This window comes from Phyllostomus hastatus, unplaced genomic scaffold (assembly GCF_019186645.2).
Source record: "Phyllostomus hastatus isolate PE091 unplaced genomic scaffold, TTU_PhHast_1.1 phas_scaffold_78, whole genome shotgun sequence".
NCBI classification, from domain to species: Eukaryota; Metazoa; Chordata; class Mammalia; order Chiroptera; family Phyllostomidae; genus Phyllostomus; species Phyllostomus hastatus.
Window position 1 is genome coordinate 86,930,751 of NW_025334041.1, and position 16,851 is coordinate 86,947,601.

The 16,851-nt window shown below is 35.9% G+C and overlaps 1 protein-coding gene across 4 annotated transcripts in view; it reads right to left on the reverse strand.

Moving 5' to 3' along the window:
* EXOC6B (exocyst complex component 6B) overlaps nt 1-16,851 on the reverse strand; it is a 556,350-nt gene that overhangs the window by 309,412 nt on the left and 230,087 nt on the right. For all 4 annotated transcript variants that reach the window (XM_045827528.1, XM_045827527.1, XM_045827529.1 and 1 more), the window contains one exon: nt 11,269-11,337. In XM_045827528.1, the coding sequence (XP_045683484.1) occupies nt 11,269-11,337 (69 nt within the window). The remainder of the gene's footprint in view (nt 1-11,268; nt 11,338-16,851) is intronic.

Sequence of the window (16,851 nt, forward strand, 5' to 3'; positions counted from 1 at the left end):
CATGAACAAGGGTGTGAGGATTGACTATGGGAATGGGTGGTGTGCTGATAAGAGGGAGACAAAGGGGGGACAACTGTAAATAGCATGACAATACAAATAAATAAATAAATAGCAACAGTGCCTTCTGATAAAAGTTCAGGAATAAGAATCTTAAAAGTCTTACCTCTGGTGTCAACAAAACTACAATCTCATAGCATGATTCAGAGTGAGGCCAGACTCTACCAAATGAGATGTTTTCTTCATATGCAACATTAAGTCACTTACTTAATGTAGTCAAATAAGTGAAGCACTATGAGACTGCCAAACCACGTGTTATATAAAAATCAATGTGTACACAACAAACCCATCAACCACCACTATACAATAAGATCTTTAAGCGTAACCTTAAGAATGTCGATGCTATCCAGTTTTCTTTAAATCAAAACTCCAGTAGTGTCTTACACTCTTCAAGTATTTATTTTCCAAGTGCTTTGCTATAATAGCCAATTGCTACCAAAGTCCTTTAAGTAACCTCATTAAATAATTCCCTGAACACCTCAGAAAACATTCACTTAGAACTGCTTACATCTGTTCCTTTTTCTACTCTCCAAACCCTTTCCTTGAGATTGGCTGTAGTTACATGACCAAGACGTTTGTAGTTCCCTGCTGTCAGTGCAGACCATGTGAGCAGAAACTCTCAGATCAGAAGGGAGAGATGTGTTCCAGGAGCTTTTCTGCCCTTGCCACCTCGCCCCCATCCCTGCTCCAGCAACAGTCACGAAGGACTGTAATGAGGCTGTGGGGGGGTTCTAGCTCAGCTGCTGATTCACCTCTCCTCATTACAGCCAGTAAAAAGAGATATTATTAAAAGTAAGAGGTAACATATTCTGAAATTTAATACTATTACTTAATTTAGGGGAATAAATTACTAACTACAGTTCTCATAATCATTCCTAAACCTCTCTCTGCTCTAATCCTTCTAAAGAATATTTCAGGAGACAAAACTATTAGTTTAGGTGCCAAGGCTAACTTATTCCTGGCAAAAACAGGTTACCAGCTTGCCATGCATAATGGCTGCTCAGGGAATAAGGATTTATGACACAGAAATAAGGTCACTTTGAAATATGCTTTTAAATTTAGATTTTGGCAAAGCTTCTAAACTTAAGAAAAAGACAAGATTGTAGGCAGTCCTTAGAAGACATGAAAGGAGGCAGTCAAATGGAACTGGGGTAAGCTACTCCGAGGCACAGGTCTCCAGTCAGTAGATACCTGAAACCTAACTCACCTTATAGTACCTGTTAGATGAAGGATTCTTTCTAGATCTATGATGGGTAAGATTCAGAAGTTAGAAAAGCCTCTGAAATTCTAAGCAAAATTATACATGCATGTATCTCTGTGCATTTTATCTAAGGAAATGGCTCACAGCTCTCATCAAATTCTCGGAGGCTCTTTGCCCAAGGAACTTAAAATAATACTGTACTTGCCAGAGTCTTTGTAATAATGAATTCACTGCACTATTACATTCTGCATTCCCTTATATCTTTGGCTGGTTTACAGCATTCTTTACTTATCAAAGGACAATTAGATACAACTGAGGTTCTTATATTACAATTCATGTAATACTGCAGGATTGCTGCTTACTAAAAAAAAATCATACATTGCTATAATTTCTACACCTAAACCCAGGACACCAGAAATCTTTAGACTTTTTATTATAGTATAACACACATGTGGAAAAATATAGAAATCAAAGGTGTTCATTTATCAACACTTTTAATCCAGAATTTTTCAAAATTTTTAATACACAAATGATGTAGATGCCAGGGAAGATAAGATCATGAAGGACACCCACACACTAGGGGTGTGGTTGTATTTACAGGTTTGCTCCTGCAGTCTGCTAATGAAACCCAAGCTCCTTCTATGGAGTATGGGTACCCTTTTGGTGACCGTAGGGTGAGTGAGCAGCAAATCTGAAGAAGACTCAGTATATAGAGGAGCTTAAAAGTACATACAAATTTTGTCCAAAATGAGCTGGGTTCAAGGCTTGGGGCCCATAAACATGACAGAAATCACTGAATATACAGAATTGTCAGAAAATCTGCCAGAAAGACTGGTTTCTTGCCTTCATCAGACAGAGAGTCCACCCATCTTTTAAATTACTACTACATTATATACAAGAATCCCAGATTATTCATCACTGCCTTTCCAGAAAACATTTTAGCTTTGTCATTTTCTCTTTTTAAAAAATACTATCTTTAGTGACTGTAAAATGCTTTATATCCTATACCTTACCTGCCCATCTCTAAACTGTATATGAAGATTTAAACAGCATAAGTTGTTTAAATAATTCTATAAAATATATCTACCTTTGCCCTGAACACTCCCATTACATTACTACATCAAGGACCAAGTCTCAATTAACCACTATCTGACCCTTGTTCACTTTCTTCCCTCCCCTCCTCCTGACAAAGTTTGCCCTTCCTGTCAAAGTTCAGCACTTCCTAGAAAAGTCTCCCTGCCTGTTTGATATTGTACTTCACTTTAGTCACCAAAGGAAGAATTTACAGGTGCTTGGCCCCATCTATAAGACCATGACCGAAATCTGACCTCCTGTTACAATACGTGAACTCCTGCCCTACTGATAAGGCTGGCAGATATAAGTAGGATTTTTCAAATAATCCTTTGGGAATTTATAAGCAGCACAGCCATAAAAGGGGGGTGAATGGAAGGTCGGTTTCACTAAAAATAATAAATATTGCCATGTTTATTCAAAGTGTGCCTTGTTATCCTCCAGGCCAAAAGTTCAGATAAACACTATTGTAAATGACAAAATATTAGAACTTTTTGTTACTTCTGTTATGATCCTTCCGTTGGACACTAATAGAACTGTTTTCCCTCGTCTCGGTCCAGCCCTGATATTGTATAACACTGCCTGAGACTAGAACACTGGATTCATTTACAGGTCAAAGGAAGGTACTTATCTTTCAAAATCAAAAACAAACATTTATTGAGTATTATATACTACCAATACTGAGTGCTAAATGCAAGAGCTAAAAAAGAGAAATAAAACATGGTACCTGCCCTAAAAAAGCTTATAGTCTGTTGAGGGAACAGAATACCTATTTAAAATACTGTGATATAGTAAACACTAGTAAAAACATGTACTGAGTCCTATAATAATGCAAAGGGGCTGGGGGTCCACTGAGGTCAACCTGAAATATCAGAAATTTTGCTGGAGGACACAAGTATGAAATAAACATGAATCAGTAAAACAACAAGAAATGAGAATAGTAATTCAGGCAGTAGGACTAGCATGAAGAATGGATGAGAAGCATGAAATAGCATAGTACACAGTATATTAAAAAAACTAGAAGCATTTCAGTATTTTTAAAGCAAAGTAGTAAAGCAGCAGGAAATATGGCAGACAGGACATGGAAGACTTTCTAAACTACTAAATGTTATATTATCTTCTATACTTCTGTATTTTACTCCATAGATGGCCACTTACAGAATAACATGAGGTCTGTCCAGAAGGTATCCAGCCATGTAATATGAAAAATAGAGACACTTACTGAAAAAGATACAAAATATAGCCCTGGCTGGCGTAGCTCCATGGATTGAGCGTGGGCTGGGAACCAAAGTGTCCCAGGTTCGATTCCCAGCCAGGGTACATTCCTGGGTTGCAGGCCAGAACCCCCAGCAACCGCACATTGATGTTTCTCTCTCTCTCTCTCTCTCTCTCTCTCTCTCTCTCCCCCCCTTCCCTCTCTAAAAATAAATAAACAAAATCTTTAAAAAAAAAGAAAAGAAAAAGATACAAAATATAAGAAACATTGTACATAGGACAATGATGCCTCAGTCCCCTTCAAAGTAGGTACCTTGGGACCTCACACAGCTTCCCCAAACACCATCATATCAGCTGCCCCGTCATATTTTCCTGAATTTCATGGATGGTCTGAAATCTCTTCCCTTTCAAAAGTGATTTTAGTTTTGGGAAAAGCCAGAAGTTGCAGGGTGCCAAATCTGGGCTGTAGCTAGGCTGAGTCACCTGGGTGATTTGACGTTTCACAAAAAAACTCTGCATGACACATGATATGTAAGCATTTGCATTGTTGTGATAAACCTGCCAATAACTAGTTGCCCATAGCTGCAGCTTTCTGAATCATCTGAATAGTTTCCATGGAGGAATGTTCAAGCTTAATACAAAATTTTGTGCAGATTCATTGCTTTACTTGCTCAGTCATTTTGAATGCAATGGCCACAAAGTTCACATGCTCATTCAAGGGCGTCTACTGCCCCCACTGACTAGGACAGTGAAGTTGTCATTGTTCACGCATGTGCATTCCAGTCCACTCTCTTTGGCTGCCAGGTTACATTGATATCGCACAAATCATTCTCATTATATTAACACTGGCTGGACTTTTTCTGGACAGACCTCATATGTCAGATTTGTATGACAGGTTACTATCACAATAGGCAGAAGTGAGTTCACAATTTATAATACAAAATAGAGACAATGGTTGGGAAACTGTTTCAATAATCCTGATAAGAGTCTGAACTAGAGCAATCATTTTAAGGTAGGGAAATGAGAGAAATAAAGTAAAACATTTTGAGATCGAGGTACCATTTGCAAGCTTGGGTAATCTGAATATGGTATTGAGAAAAAAGGAAGAGTATAGATTTTGCATGGTAACTAGACAGATGACACTGTTATTATCTGAGATCACTGTAAATTCAGGGGGTGGTGGGAGATAATGAGTTCATTTTGAAACACAAAGCATTTTTGCTACCTATGGAATATACAAAAGGTAAGATTCAGTAGACTATTTTTAAGTGTAAGGCTCAAGGAAAAGTATCTGAGAAGTAGAGACAGAGGTGTGAAGTCTTTAGCACATTAAAGCATGAAGTAGGTAATATCATCTAAGAAAGGCAGGAGAGAAAGAAGTGGAAACCCTGAGGGGTGCAAAGAAGTAAAGCCCACAGGGACCAGAACAGGTAACAACTCTTAGAAAAGCTGGAAGAGAAGGGAACATATTGGGAAAGAAAAGCAGCTGAAAGGTCTGGTAAGACACAGACTGAGGTAACTATCATGACACTGGGTTGACGAGAGAATGAAGAGTGAAGTAGAGGCAAGTATTGGAATAGGAAACAATGAGGGAAATAAGGTGTATTTACCTCTCAGTCCTCATTTCTCTACTCCCAAATATTTTCTCATATATTAATGTTAACACTAATCAGATCAGGAAATAAAATATTTGTGTTACAAAGCTTTATATTAAGTAATCTACTTTAAATATCTTTGCCACTAATATTATGAAGACCTATCCTTCACCATACATAATACAAATTAATGATTGAGAATGAGGAAACAAATACAGGAAAGTGACAAATTACAGCCCGCAGAAAGCTTTGAGAAGAGTCAGCCCTAGAAGTTACACATGCTCTGGCCCTTACTTTACTAAAGAAGACACTTGAGTTATTCAAGTCCCTGTAGGTCTGGAACAGCAATGTCTAAAAGATAACTATGTATTCCAGAAAAAAAAAATTAGAGCTAAATTCTCTAGAAAGCACGAATGGGGGAGGAGGCCTGCTTCTGCCATACAAACAATGCTTATCAAATTGTCACAAAAAACTTAGATACCAAACATTTCAACATTACAAAATACCACTGTGTACAATTTCTTTAAAGGAGTAATTTAAAGTCCTCCTGTTTAGTCTTAATAGTTTAGGAAGTATATAGTCTTTGAATACTTAAGAATGTATAAATATTGATTGATTGATTGATTGATTGATTTAATCCTCACCCAAAGGCATTTTTCCATTGCTTTCAGAAAGAGAGGAAGGGAGAAAGGAAAAGAGAATGGGTGTCGAGAGGGGGAAGGGAGGGAGAGAGAAAGGAAAAAACATCAATATGAGAGAAAACATCAACTGGTTGCCTTGCATACCTGTCCCCCTGAGGATGAAACTGCAAACTAGGCATGTGCCCTGACCAAGAATCAAACCTGTGACCTTTCGGTTTGTAGGATGATGTTCAACCAACTAAGCCACCTGGCCAGAGCAAGAATGTATAAATTTTAAATAATTGATGAATATTTTATGTGGGTGGCAAAGATTAGAACCTCTATCTACATGTCTACACTTTGTCAAATAATTTTTAAAGTACTAATAATGTGTCTAATAGTCAGCATCAGAGATACATACTTTTACTAGGTTAACTACCATCCATTACATGCTAATCATGTGCCACAGTCTGCGCTAGGCACCATTCATACACTATCTATAACTGTACTAAGCAGGTAATTATTATCACATCTCAATATGAAAAGGCTAAGTTTTAAGTGACTTGCCCAACACCACACAGCTAAGAAGTGTGCAAATTAATTACTTCAGTACACTTACAAATTACTAGAGTTCTCACTTGAGGAAAACTTGTTATAATTGCTACCTCATTAAATCTTACAAAAACTAGCATGCACACAGTGATGAGATATAGCACTGTCATATTATCGTCATTCAAAAATTACACCTCTGACCTGGTAGATTATAACTTTTTTAAAGCATTAAGTTTTTGACTTATTTACACATCCTTGCTTCTCCAAATCCATTTCATGCAGAAGGAAAAATCAGTGTTTATTGAATATGCAAATAAATAATTAGGTTAGAGCTAATATATATTCAAACAAATGGACTTCATTCTTTAGTTACCACTTATTTATTCATTCAACTAATATTTACTGAGTACCTACTATATGTCAAAGACTGTTATCTGTACCAAGGATATAACATTAAACTAAATAAACTATTCTTTTTCATAGACTTGACACTATTTGATAGGAAAAATTCACTTGATTTTGCAATTAGGAGGCTGAAAATGAATGTGAAATTTGATATGAGTAAATATGTTTTTTTCTATAGACACTTGACTTAAATACAACAACTGTGGACTCCTATGACCACACATACTAATGAAGAGACTAAACAAAATCATGTATCATGGAAGCAGGATGACAGGGAGGAGGGAGAAAGCTGTGTGGCAAAGAAAAAATGCATATTACTGTACATGGCATTTCTATTCAACTGTCAAGGAACAAATAACTTCTATCTTATATAAATAATTTCATAAAATAAAGAAAAGGGAAGAATGTTTAACCATTTTAAGGAGGCTAACATAACACTGACCTATAAACCATATAAGGACAATACCAAAAAATAAAAAAGAAAATTATAGGCCTGTGTTACTTATGACCATAGATACAAATACAAAAAAGTATAAAAATAGATAAGTGAATGAATTAACAAATAAGACTTAAATTCTATAGGATATTTTTTAAAAAGCTGTAATATGTCCCCATCAAGTTTGATTTATCAAAAGAATGCAAGGTGTTTAACATCAGAAACTCCTATCAATGAAATTCATATTCACAAATTAAGGGATAAAAAAACACAGAATTATATCATATCTTTGGAAAACATTCCATAAAATTCAACACTTATTTATGTTTTTATTTTTTAAAATTCAGGAGTTTAAGAATAACTGGATGAATATTTACCAAAAGCCTACTGTAAACATCAGTTACAGGAGAAACTAGAGATATTCTCTTTGAGATTAGAAACCACACAAAAATGCCCACTATCACCTTACTAAACAACCAAGTAATAATGATCCTGGTGAACATAATAAGGCAATAAAAAGAACAATGAGGTACATGGATAGAAAAAAAAGAAACAAAATTGATGTATAGATATGATCAACTGCACAGAAATCTATCATAAACCAGAAAACAAACTGTCATAAGAGTTGAGCCAAGTTGCCAGGTATAATGTGAATGTACAAAAATCAATAGTGTTCCTCAATATCAGCAATAACCAATTAGAAAATAAAGTACAAAATAGCAACAAAAACTGTCTTTTGGCTACTAACCTAATGAAGAATGCCCAAAACTATTAATGTAGAAAAAAGATACATTAAATAATTTAAAAGTAGATCTTAATTCTTTCATGAATGAGATAACTCAGCATTATAAAAGTATCAATTCTTCCCAAAATTTATCTATAATCTCAATCAATTCAAATCAAAATTCTAGAAGGAATTTTTTATGAACTTGGACTGATTCTAAAATATATATTGAAAAATAAAGGTCTACAATAGTGAAAACAATTTAAAAGAGAAGTGAGCCCTGGCTGGTGTGGCTCAGTAGATTGAGCACTGGCCTGGGAACCAAGGGGTCATCGGTTTGATTCCTAGTCAGGGCACATGCCTGGGTTGCGGGACGGGTCCCTGGCATGTGCATACGAGACACAACCACACATTGATGTTTCTCTCTCTCTCTTTCTCCCTCCCTTCTTTCCTCTCTAAAAATAAATAAAATCTTTAAAAAGTAAAAAATAAAAATAAAAGAGGAGAAGTGAGAAGGCACTTCTTTTATCACTTATGTAGATGTATTACAAAACCAAATATAGATCTGGGAAACAAATTCATGTCAATATGGACATTTAGTGTATGCCAAAGGTACTACCAGGAATCACTGGTGATGTACAAATTATATAGTAGAGGGGGTTGGTAAAACTGAATTCATCATATAGAAAAAAATTATTGGAACTATATTCATACTATAAACAATGGAGAACCCAAGATAGATCAAAATGTAAATAGTAAAATGTAAAAGATAATGTAAGGGAATACCTATGACATCAGAATAAAGAAGGATTTTTTTTATAAAGGCAAAAATACAAACTACATATAAGGTTAAAATTAATGGACTCATTTATATCAAAATCAATACTTTCTGTTTCAAATAACAGACATAGTTTAGTGTATGGTGACAAGCTGTAATAAAAAAACATTTACAACATCCTAAACTGTCAATATCTACCATATACAGGAAATTTCTGAAATTTCTGTTTTCAACAAAAAAAGAAAAAATTAAAACTAAAACAAGAAATCTTGAGAGCATCATGCTAAGCAAATTAGGTCAAACAGAAAAAGTTAAGAACCATATGATCTCACTCATATGTGGGATATAAAACTGAAAGCAACAAATGAACAAACAAGAAAAATGAAAGCTCATAGTCACATAACCATATGGTAACTACCAAAGGGAAGGGGGGAGGAAGACAGTAAAGGTTAAAGGGGGCCAAATATTTGGTGACTGAAGAAGATCTGACTTTGAGTAGTGGGCACACAATGTAATATACAGGTGATATACCATACAATTGTACACTTGAACCCTATATAATCTTATTAACCAATGCCACCCTAATTAATTTGTTAAAAAGGTATAACTGTAAAACAAACTAAACAAAAAAGTATCTTTTCACCTTTTCTACATATAACAGACTAGCCATTTCAAAGGGAAAAATCTGTAATTATCTAGGTGTTTTACTGAAGAAAAAAAAAAAGGAATCCAATACAAAATTGAAAAAGGTTAAATAAAGATTGGGTAGTTTAGAGAAGACTAATCTTAAATGATTAATAAGTCTATAAAAAGAAGCACTATGTTACTAGTAATCAAAGAAATGTAAGTTATAACAAAAAGCTATCATTCAATATTCATCAAATTAACAAAAATTAAGAATTAGTGTAATTATATTATACATATACATATACCTTACACCCAGAAATTCTACTCCTAGGCATGGAAACTTACACAGAAGTCCATAAGGGGATCATATTTGTTACAGAAGAAATATTAGAGGCAATTTAAGTGTTAATCATCAGTGTAACCGATAATTAAAGCACAGCAAATACAAACCATCAGCTAATTATCATGCAGAAGTGCAAGGCAATCAGTTAGATATAGAGATGATAACAAGGACATTAGAAATAGTGCTGAATTTAAAAAATACAATAAATACAACTAGATCCATAAGACAACACTATCTGAGTAAACTGAAAATACCTTCATATACAAAAATCACTTTTTCAAGGACACAAGCACAACCATGACCATAAATTAAACATATTAGAGTTAGTTGGGGATAGGAGACGAGTGGGCTTGTAGGTAGGAGATGAATAGGAAAAAATGATAAAATATAAATGACAGCTTTGTGTGAAATAATAGTAGTGTGCCACAAAAATAAGATATATATAATTTCTTTAATTCTCTGTACATTAAGTTGAAAAAAATTGTCTACTTACTTTAAATGTCTTGATACAACTCAGTTATATTCTACTTCATCGTTATACATGTAACAAGGAATGAGAGATGGAAAAAAGAGTGGGAGGGAGAACAGGACAGGCGAGGAGGGAACCAGAGGAGGAAAGAGAAGGGAGCACAGGACTGCCAGGTCTTTTCTCAAATTAATGGAGAGCACCACATAACACTGCAGGTCATGGCGTCCACAGACCCATCCCAAACTGTCTGGAGTCATCACCAAGTGACACCACATTACATATATGAAGGAGGCAAATGGATAACAGACTGGATAATAAGACAGACTTACTTTGCTTAGCATTATATTAATAACAACTTGATAGAAGTTTCACTGAACTTTGCTATTAAAAATAACCATAGTGAGCTTCTCTCATCAATTTGTCTTTAATTTCAATGTTTATTTTTTTTTGACTGACTTTGTATGTATCTGTGTGTCTGCATGTAGGTGTACTACCAAGATGCAGATGAGTTCTAGTTTGTTTATTAGAATACCAATAACACCCATAATATTTCCCCCAAAGCGGTTCCTCTTTTCATATGCTTTGTATGACAAAAAGAATAACTGTAATCAGGAATAAAACACCACTTTTACAAATATCATTTTAATATATAAAGTTTGGCTACTGTTATTTACATAAATGCATTATTAAATTCAGAACTGAAATCTGAACATGCAAGTATTTTTAGGTATAATCTAATAACATGTTGACTGACAGAAATTAATGTTACTAGTTATAACATATTACATAGGAAACATAAAAGATTCAAGAATAAAAGATGTTTTAATAGCCCTGGCTGGTGTAGCTCAGTGGATTGAGCATGGGCTGCAAACCAAAGGGTTGCCAGTTTAATTCCTAGTCAGGGCACATGCCTGGGTTGCAGACCAGGTCCCCAGTGGGGGCCACATGATGGGCAACCACACATTGATGTTTCTCTCTCTCTTTCTTCCTCCCTTCCCCCTCTCTAAAAATAAATAAATAAAATTTTTTTAAAAAAAAGATGTTTTAATAATACTCCTTAAATAAGTTGCTCTTTCCTTACTCTTAATAATAAACAGAAAAATTATCAAAAATGAGAAAGCAGAGTTTGAATTCAATATATATCTCTAGTAGGCAGAGCCAGCTAAAAAACTCACCAGGACAGAATATATGTGTAGACATCGATAAACAGGAGAGAAATCCACCAAATCTTGGGCTCCAGGTACCTGTAAAACAATCAAGATTGTCACAAAATATTCAAACAAAGCTATTAAAAGCAACTGCATTCATTTTTACTGCTCAACTGTTTAAAAAAAAAAAAAAAAGACCAGGTCTAGCTTCTGAGAGAGAAACACAAATCAAGCAAACAAACCATGCTCCCAGAAGCCTAGTTTTGGCATTTTGGCCAGGTGGTTAATAAACTGTGAAGATATCATCGAGGATGGGAACACAGAACAGAAGGACATATAACAGAGAAGAGTAACAGGTGTCACTGCTCCTGCAGAGGGAAAAGAGGGTGAGGATGTATCTTTGAAAATCTGACTTTGCATTCTTAGATTCATGATAGTCTGCATAAAAAAAACTACATTTTAGTGGTCAAAACAAAACTTGCCACAGAGGATGAATTAAATGGCCTGTAGCCAACTTCTGAAAGGCAGAAAAATTCATGACCATTTAAGTCAGAACACAATCAAAATGCAGAAATATGCTAGGAAAAGAAGAAGGGAGACGGTGTGAAAACTAAGATAAAGAATGGGAAAGCCAGAGAGTTCCAGCCACAGTGGAGGTGTAGGCAGAAACACTTTGCTGCCTCACACAAGCAAAAGAAGGATAACAACCAATTTAAAAACAAAGAACCACCAGAACTGCCAGAAAATCAAACTGCATAGAAATCCAACAACCAAGGAGTTACAGAAATACTCATCCAGACCGGTGGGAGGGGCACAGATGGGCAGCAAGGCAGCCAGGGTGGAGAGGACCACGGCAAGGCAGTGGATTGCACAGGCTATCCCAAATTTGTTCACAGATAACCTGGGAGGAACAAAGGGAGTGCAAGACAGAAGGCAAAATCCAGAGTTTCAGTGCGGAAAACTAAAGACTAAAAACCCCTGTCTGTCAAAATGTGGGGGGCGGGGTTGCGGCCATGGGGGAAACTCCCCGTCTCATAGGAGAGTCTGATGGAGAGGCCCACAGGATCCTAAAACATACACAAACACACCCACCTGCAAATCAGCACCAGAAAGTGCACGATCCTCTTGTGGGAAGAGATGGAAGTGACAGTGGAACAAGAGCCCAGCAAGCCACATAGTTCCCCCTCTGAGCTCTCTCCCACAGGCAGGGATGCCCCAACCAGGCAAATACCTAAGACACTGCCTCTTAAAATGTAACAGGTGCGCAGAGACAAGGAATTATGGTTCAAATGAAAGAACAGATCAAAACTTCAAAATTAGGATGTAAGCGATGAAGAGATAGCCAATCTATCAGATGCAGAGTTCAAAACACTGGCTCACAGATTTGATTGAGCTGGGTCACAGAATGAAGGATACCCAAAGTGAAATAAAGCAAAATATTCAGGGAACCAATAGTGAAGGAAAGGAAACCAGGAGTCAAATCAAAGATATGGAACAGAAGGAAGAAATAAACATTCAACTGAAACAGAATGAAGAAATAAGAATTCAAAAAAATGAGGAGAGGATTAGAAACCTCCAGGAAAACTTTAAATGTTCCAACATCCAAATCTTAGGGGTGCCAGAAGGAGAAGAAGAAGAGCAAGAGCAAGAAATTGAAGACTTATTGGAAAATGTAATGAAGGAAAACTTCCCCAATCTGGCAAAGGAAAGACACTTCCAGGAAGTCCAAGAAGCTCAGAGAGCCCCAAAGAAATTGGACCCAAGGAAGCACTCACCAAGGCACACCATAATTACATTACCCAACATTAAAGATAAGGAGAGAATCTTAAAAGCAGAAACAGAATAGGAGACAGTTACTTACAAAGGCATTGCCATAAGGCTATCAGCTGATTTCTTACCAGAAACCTTACAGACTAGAAGGGGCTGGCAAGAAGTATTCCAAGCCATGAAAGGCAAGGACCTACATCTAAGATTACTCTGTCCAACAAAGATATCATTTAGAATGGAAGAAAAGATAAAGTGCTTCCCAGATAAGGTCAATTAAAGGAGTTCATCATCACCAAGCCCTTATTATATGAAATGTTAAAAAGGACTTATCTAAGAAAAAGAAAATCAAAAACTTTGAACAGTAAAATGACAACAAACTCACAACTATCAACAACTGAACCTAAAAAAAAAAACTAAGCAAACAACTAGAATAGGAACTGAATCACAGAAATGGGGCTCACATGGAGGGTTATCAGTGGGGAGAAAGAAGGAAAGGATGGGGGAAAAGGTACAGGGAATAAGAAGCATAATAGGTAGGCACAAAATAGACAGGAGGAGGTTAAGAATACTACAGGAAATGAAGAAGCTGAAAAACTTAATTTGTACAATTCATGGACATGAACTAAGGAGGGGGATGCTAGAGGGTGGGGGATGCAGGGAGTTGGGAGAGAAAGGGGAGAAGAAAATTGGGACAACTGTAGTAGCATAATCAATAAAATATACTTAAAAATGGGAAAGCCAATCCTACAAGTAATACTAACAAATTATTATATGAGCAATGCCTACAGATTAAACCTAGACATCAAAAGAGAAAGTAAAACAAAAAAATATCAGGTAAGAACTGGAGTATAGTCAGTGCTAAAAATCAATTTGTTATGTGACCTGACAGTAAATCACAATTTACTTTGGCCTCAATTTCTTCAACTAAAAAAAGAAACTATCAGTTGACCTATAGGAATTTAGTAAGAATAAAAAAAGATACTGAAAGTAAACACTGAAAAAACAAAAAGCAAAAAAGACAAAATTACATTAAAAGTAATTTTTTAAAAAAACCTAGCTGAAGTTTTTACTGTAATGCTGGTAACTGTATGATTAATCAGAATATAACCATCTCTATTGGTTCAAATTTACTGACAATTTTGTTCATTTGCTTGCATCCATAAAGGCAGAGATTAAATCTCTATATTTAAGAATCTCATAGCGCTATATACTAAGTAAGCCCTCAAACAAACTTTTATGTGAATCCAAAGACTGATAGTAAGGTGCTCAAATTCTATACAACATCCCAAGCAAAATTACTGAGACAACAGTTTATACACAGATGGGCACATGTAGTTAAAAAAATAACATTAAAAGGCACATAAAAATTGTAACTTTAAGAGTACAAATGGCTCTGGCTGGTGTGGCTCAGTGGACTGAGTGCTGGCCTGCACACCAAAGGGTCGCAACTTAGATTCCCAGTTAGGGCATGTGCCTGGGTTGCAGGCCAGGTCCCCAGTAAGGAGCATGTAAGAGGCAACCACAAATTGATGTTTCTCTCCTTCTCTTTCTCCTTCCCTTCCACTCTCTCTAAAAATAAATAATTAAAATCTTTAATAAAAAAGAGTACAAGTGGACACTCATCTTTATCTTAACATTTTTAAGTGGTTCAAAATGAAGCAACATGTGATAATTTAGGCACACTTATTTGAAATAACTGCAACATTAAAGCCATCTTTACAGTCTCACCTCTTTGACTGCAAAGTGGAGATTTAAAGAAGGAAATTCATTTTGTCTTTCCAGAAAACCAGAGCCTACCAGTAAAAACTACAGCTAAGTGAAACACAATCTCAAAAGAAGAAAAATAGTAAAATTTCATTTATAATTGTATTTAAACTACACAAAAATTAAACAGGCAGATGAAAAAAGACAAGAAACATTTTAAAAACCTGATCTGTATAAGAAATGAAACTTTTTTCTTTTATTTAGAATTAATAATTATAAAGATTAATAATTATAATGATTATTATAAGAATACTTGCAAAAAGTTAAAGAAAGTGCCTTACTTAATTTTGAATAAAAATTTAATCACAACTTTCCATTTATGTTCTTCATGCAATTTATTTTGTTTTGCTTTGACTCAGAGCTGTAGTTTCATTCAAAAGGAAACTAAGTGCCTCAAGCCATTCTCCAGACAGAGCACTGGCCCTTTCACATGTGGACCCACCCTTACAGAATAAACATCCATATTAGGGGGCAGCCTCCCTATAAATCTGTGCTGAATAAGCTAATAGGGCCTCTTACTAATGGACTAATAAGACCAATTTATCTGGGCCAACTAAAACACACACGCGCGTGCGCGGGAGACAAAGGTCTTTCCTATCATCTCCACCAAATTTTACAACCAAACTATTCTCTGTGAGGCTGTCTTGACATCATCATACTCAGCTACAAACTGTTTAAAGTGCCCTGACCTGGAAATACTAGCTTTGCTGTTTCTTAGCTCTGAAATCATAGTCCAGTTAAGTCCTCCTAAGCCCATGACTGCCTGCTTTGAAAGCAGTACACAAAAATCTTGACGAGATGGAACAAAATGGGGCTTCAGCTTACAAACTTTACCTCCCTCTTCAAAATAGTCTGCTATTTAGAAATCATTTTTCCTCTGTGCTCCCTTCTGTGAGGAGCACCAGGAAAACTGTGAGGAACCAGGAACAGTGCTGTGAGGAGAAAGGCACGTAAAGCATGCACTGACTCATGTTGCTTTGAGCTAGATGTGTTTTCTCTATTTTCACTAATGAAAAAAAATCACATCTAGGGAAAGGCAAAAGCAAGAGAGCAACCTACACTGTACGTGAAGGAATGCTACACATTTGGAAGGATAAGAAATGAACTTTCAAAAATCTAAATAAATGGGGTGGGGAAGAGAACAAAAGGCAGTTTTTCTGACTCATACAGGTCTGTTTTAAGGTCCACCTTTTGCTCTCCGTTTAAAATGCTAAATCTCTATCAAAACTGTCTTCATTCTTCTTCCCCTCCTTTGCCCCTCCCTTCCCTCAAGTTGCAAGAATGATTCAAGCAGGTTTAGGTTTCAGCTGGGGCAGAGGGAGGGGTCCAAGGACACTTTCCTAAGCTAACAATGACTATCTCTAATGGTTTCTGTCTCCTAACAAATGCCATGACTCTGTTGTTATCAGCTTCATCTAATTTTTCCTTTCCAAAGTAAATAACACAGCTCTTGCATTTTACACATGTCCAAGTTTGACAAATCATTATTGACTGAGACTATAACTGATAAGAGATAACTTTGTGGTAGGACGTTGTCATTTCCTCTCATAAGGGCTTTCTTTCTGAGATACAGAAACATGATTAAAATAGTTAAACATTTCCTCTGCCTGGCAGTCAGGAACTCAAGACATTAAGATACTGGAGTCTGCATTTTTCTAGTTCTAATAGATCCATGAAGATATCAACCATAGCCACAAATAGTATATTCGAGATTATTCTGCTTTTTTTAACTAGTTCTTTTCCTTATGAATTCACATGAAATACTTTCATCACCAAGGACAGCAGCCACCTAATTCCCTATACAGTTTCTGCATGGAGAACATTAGTGTCTTCTGTCAGCTCAAACCTCTTTATTTTCAGGAAAACAAGTAGTAAGATTTTAGATTCTGTAACTAAGAAACCTATCTCTGAAAACGTGGTATAATATATAAGTTAGGATGTTAAAATAATATCTAGTAAAAGAATTAGGAGTGTCTGGATTATAACATTCAGAGATGGATACAAGGAAGGTAACTACTACATTCTACAATTATACAACCACATATCCTTTAGAGATCATATATCACTAGGTACCAATGT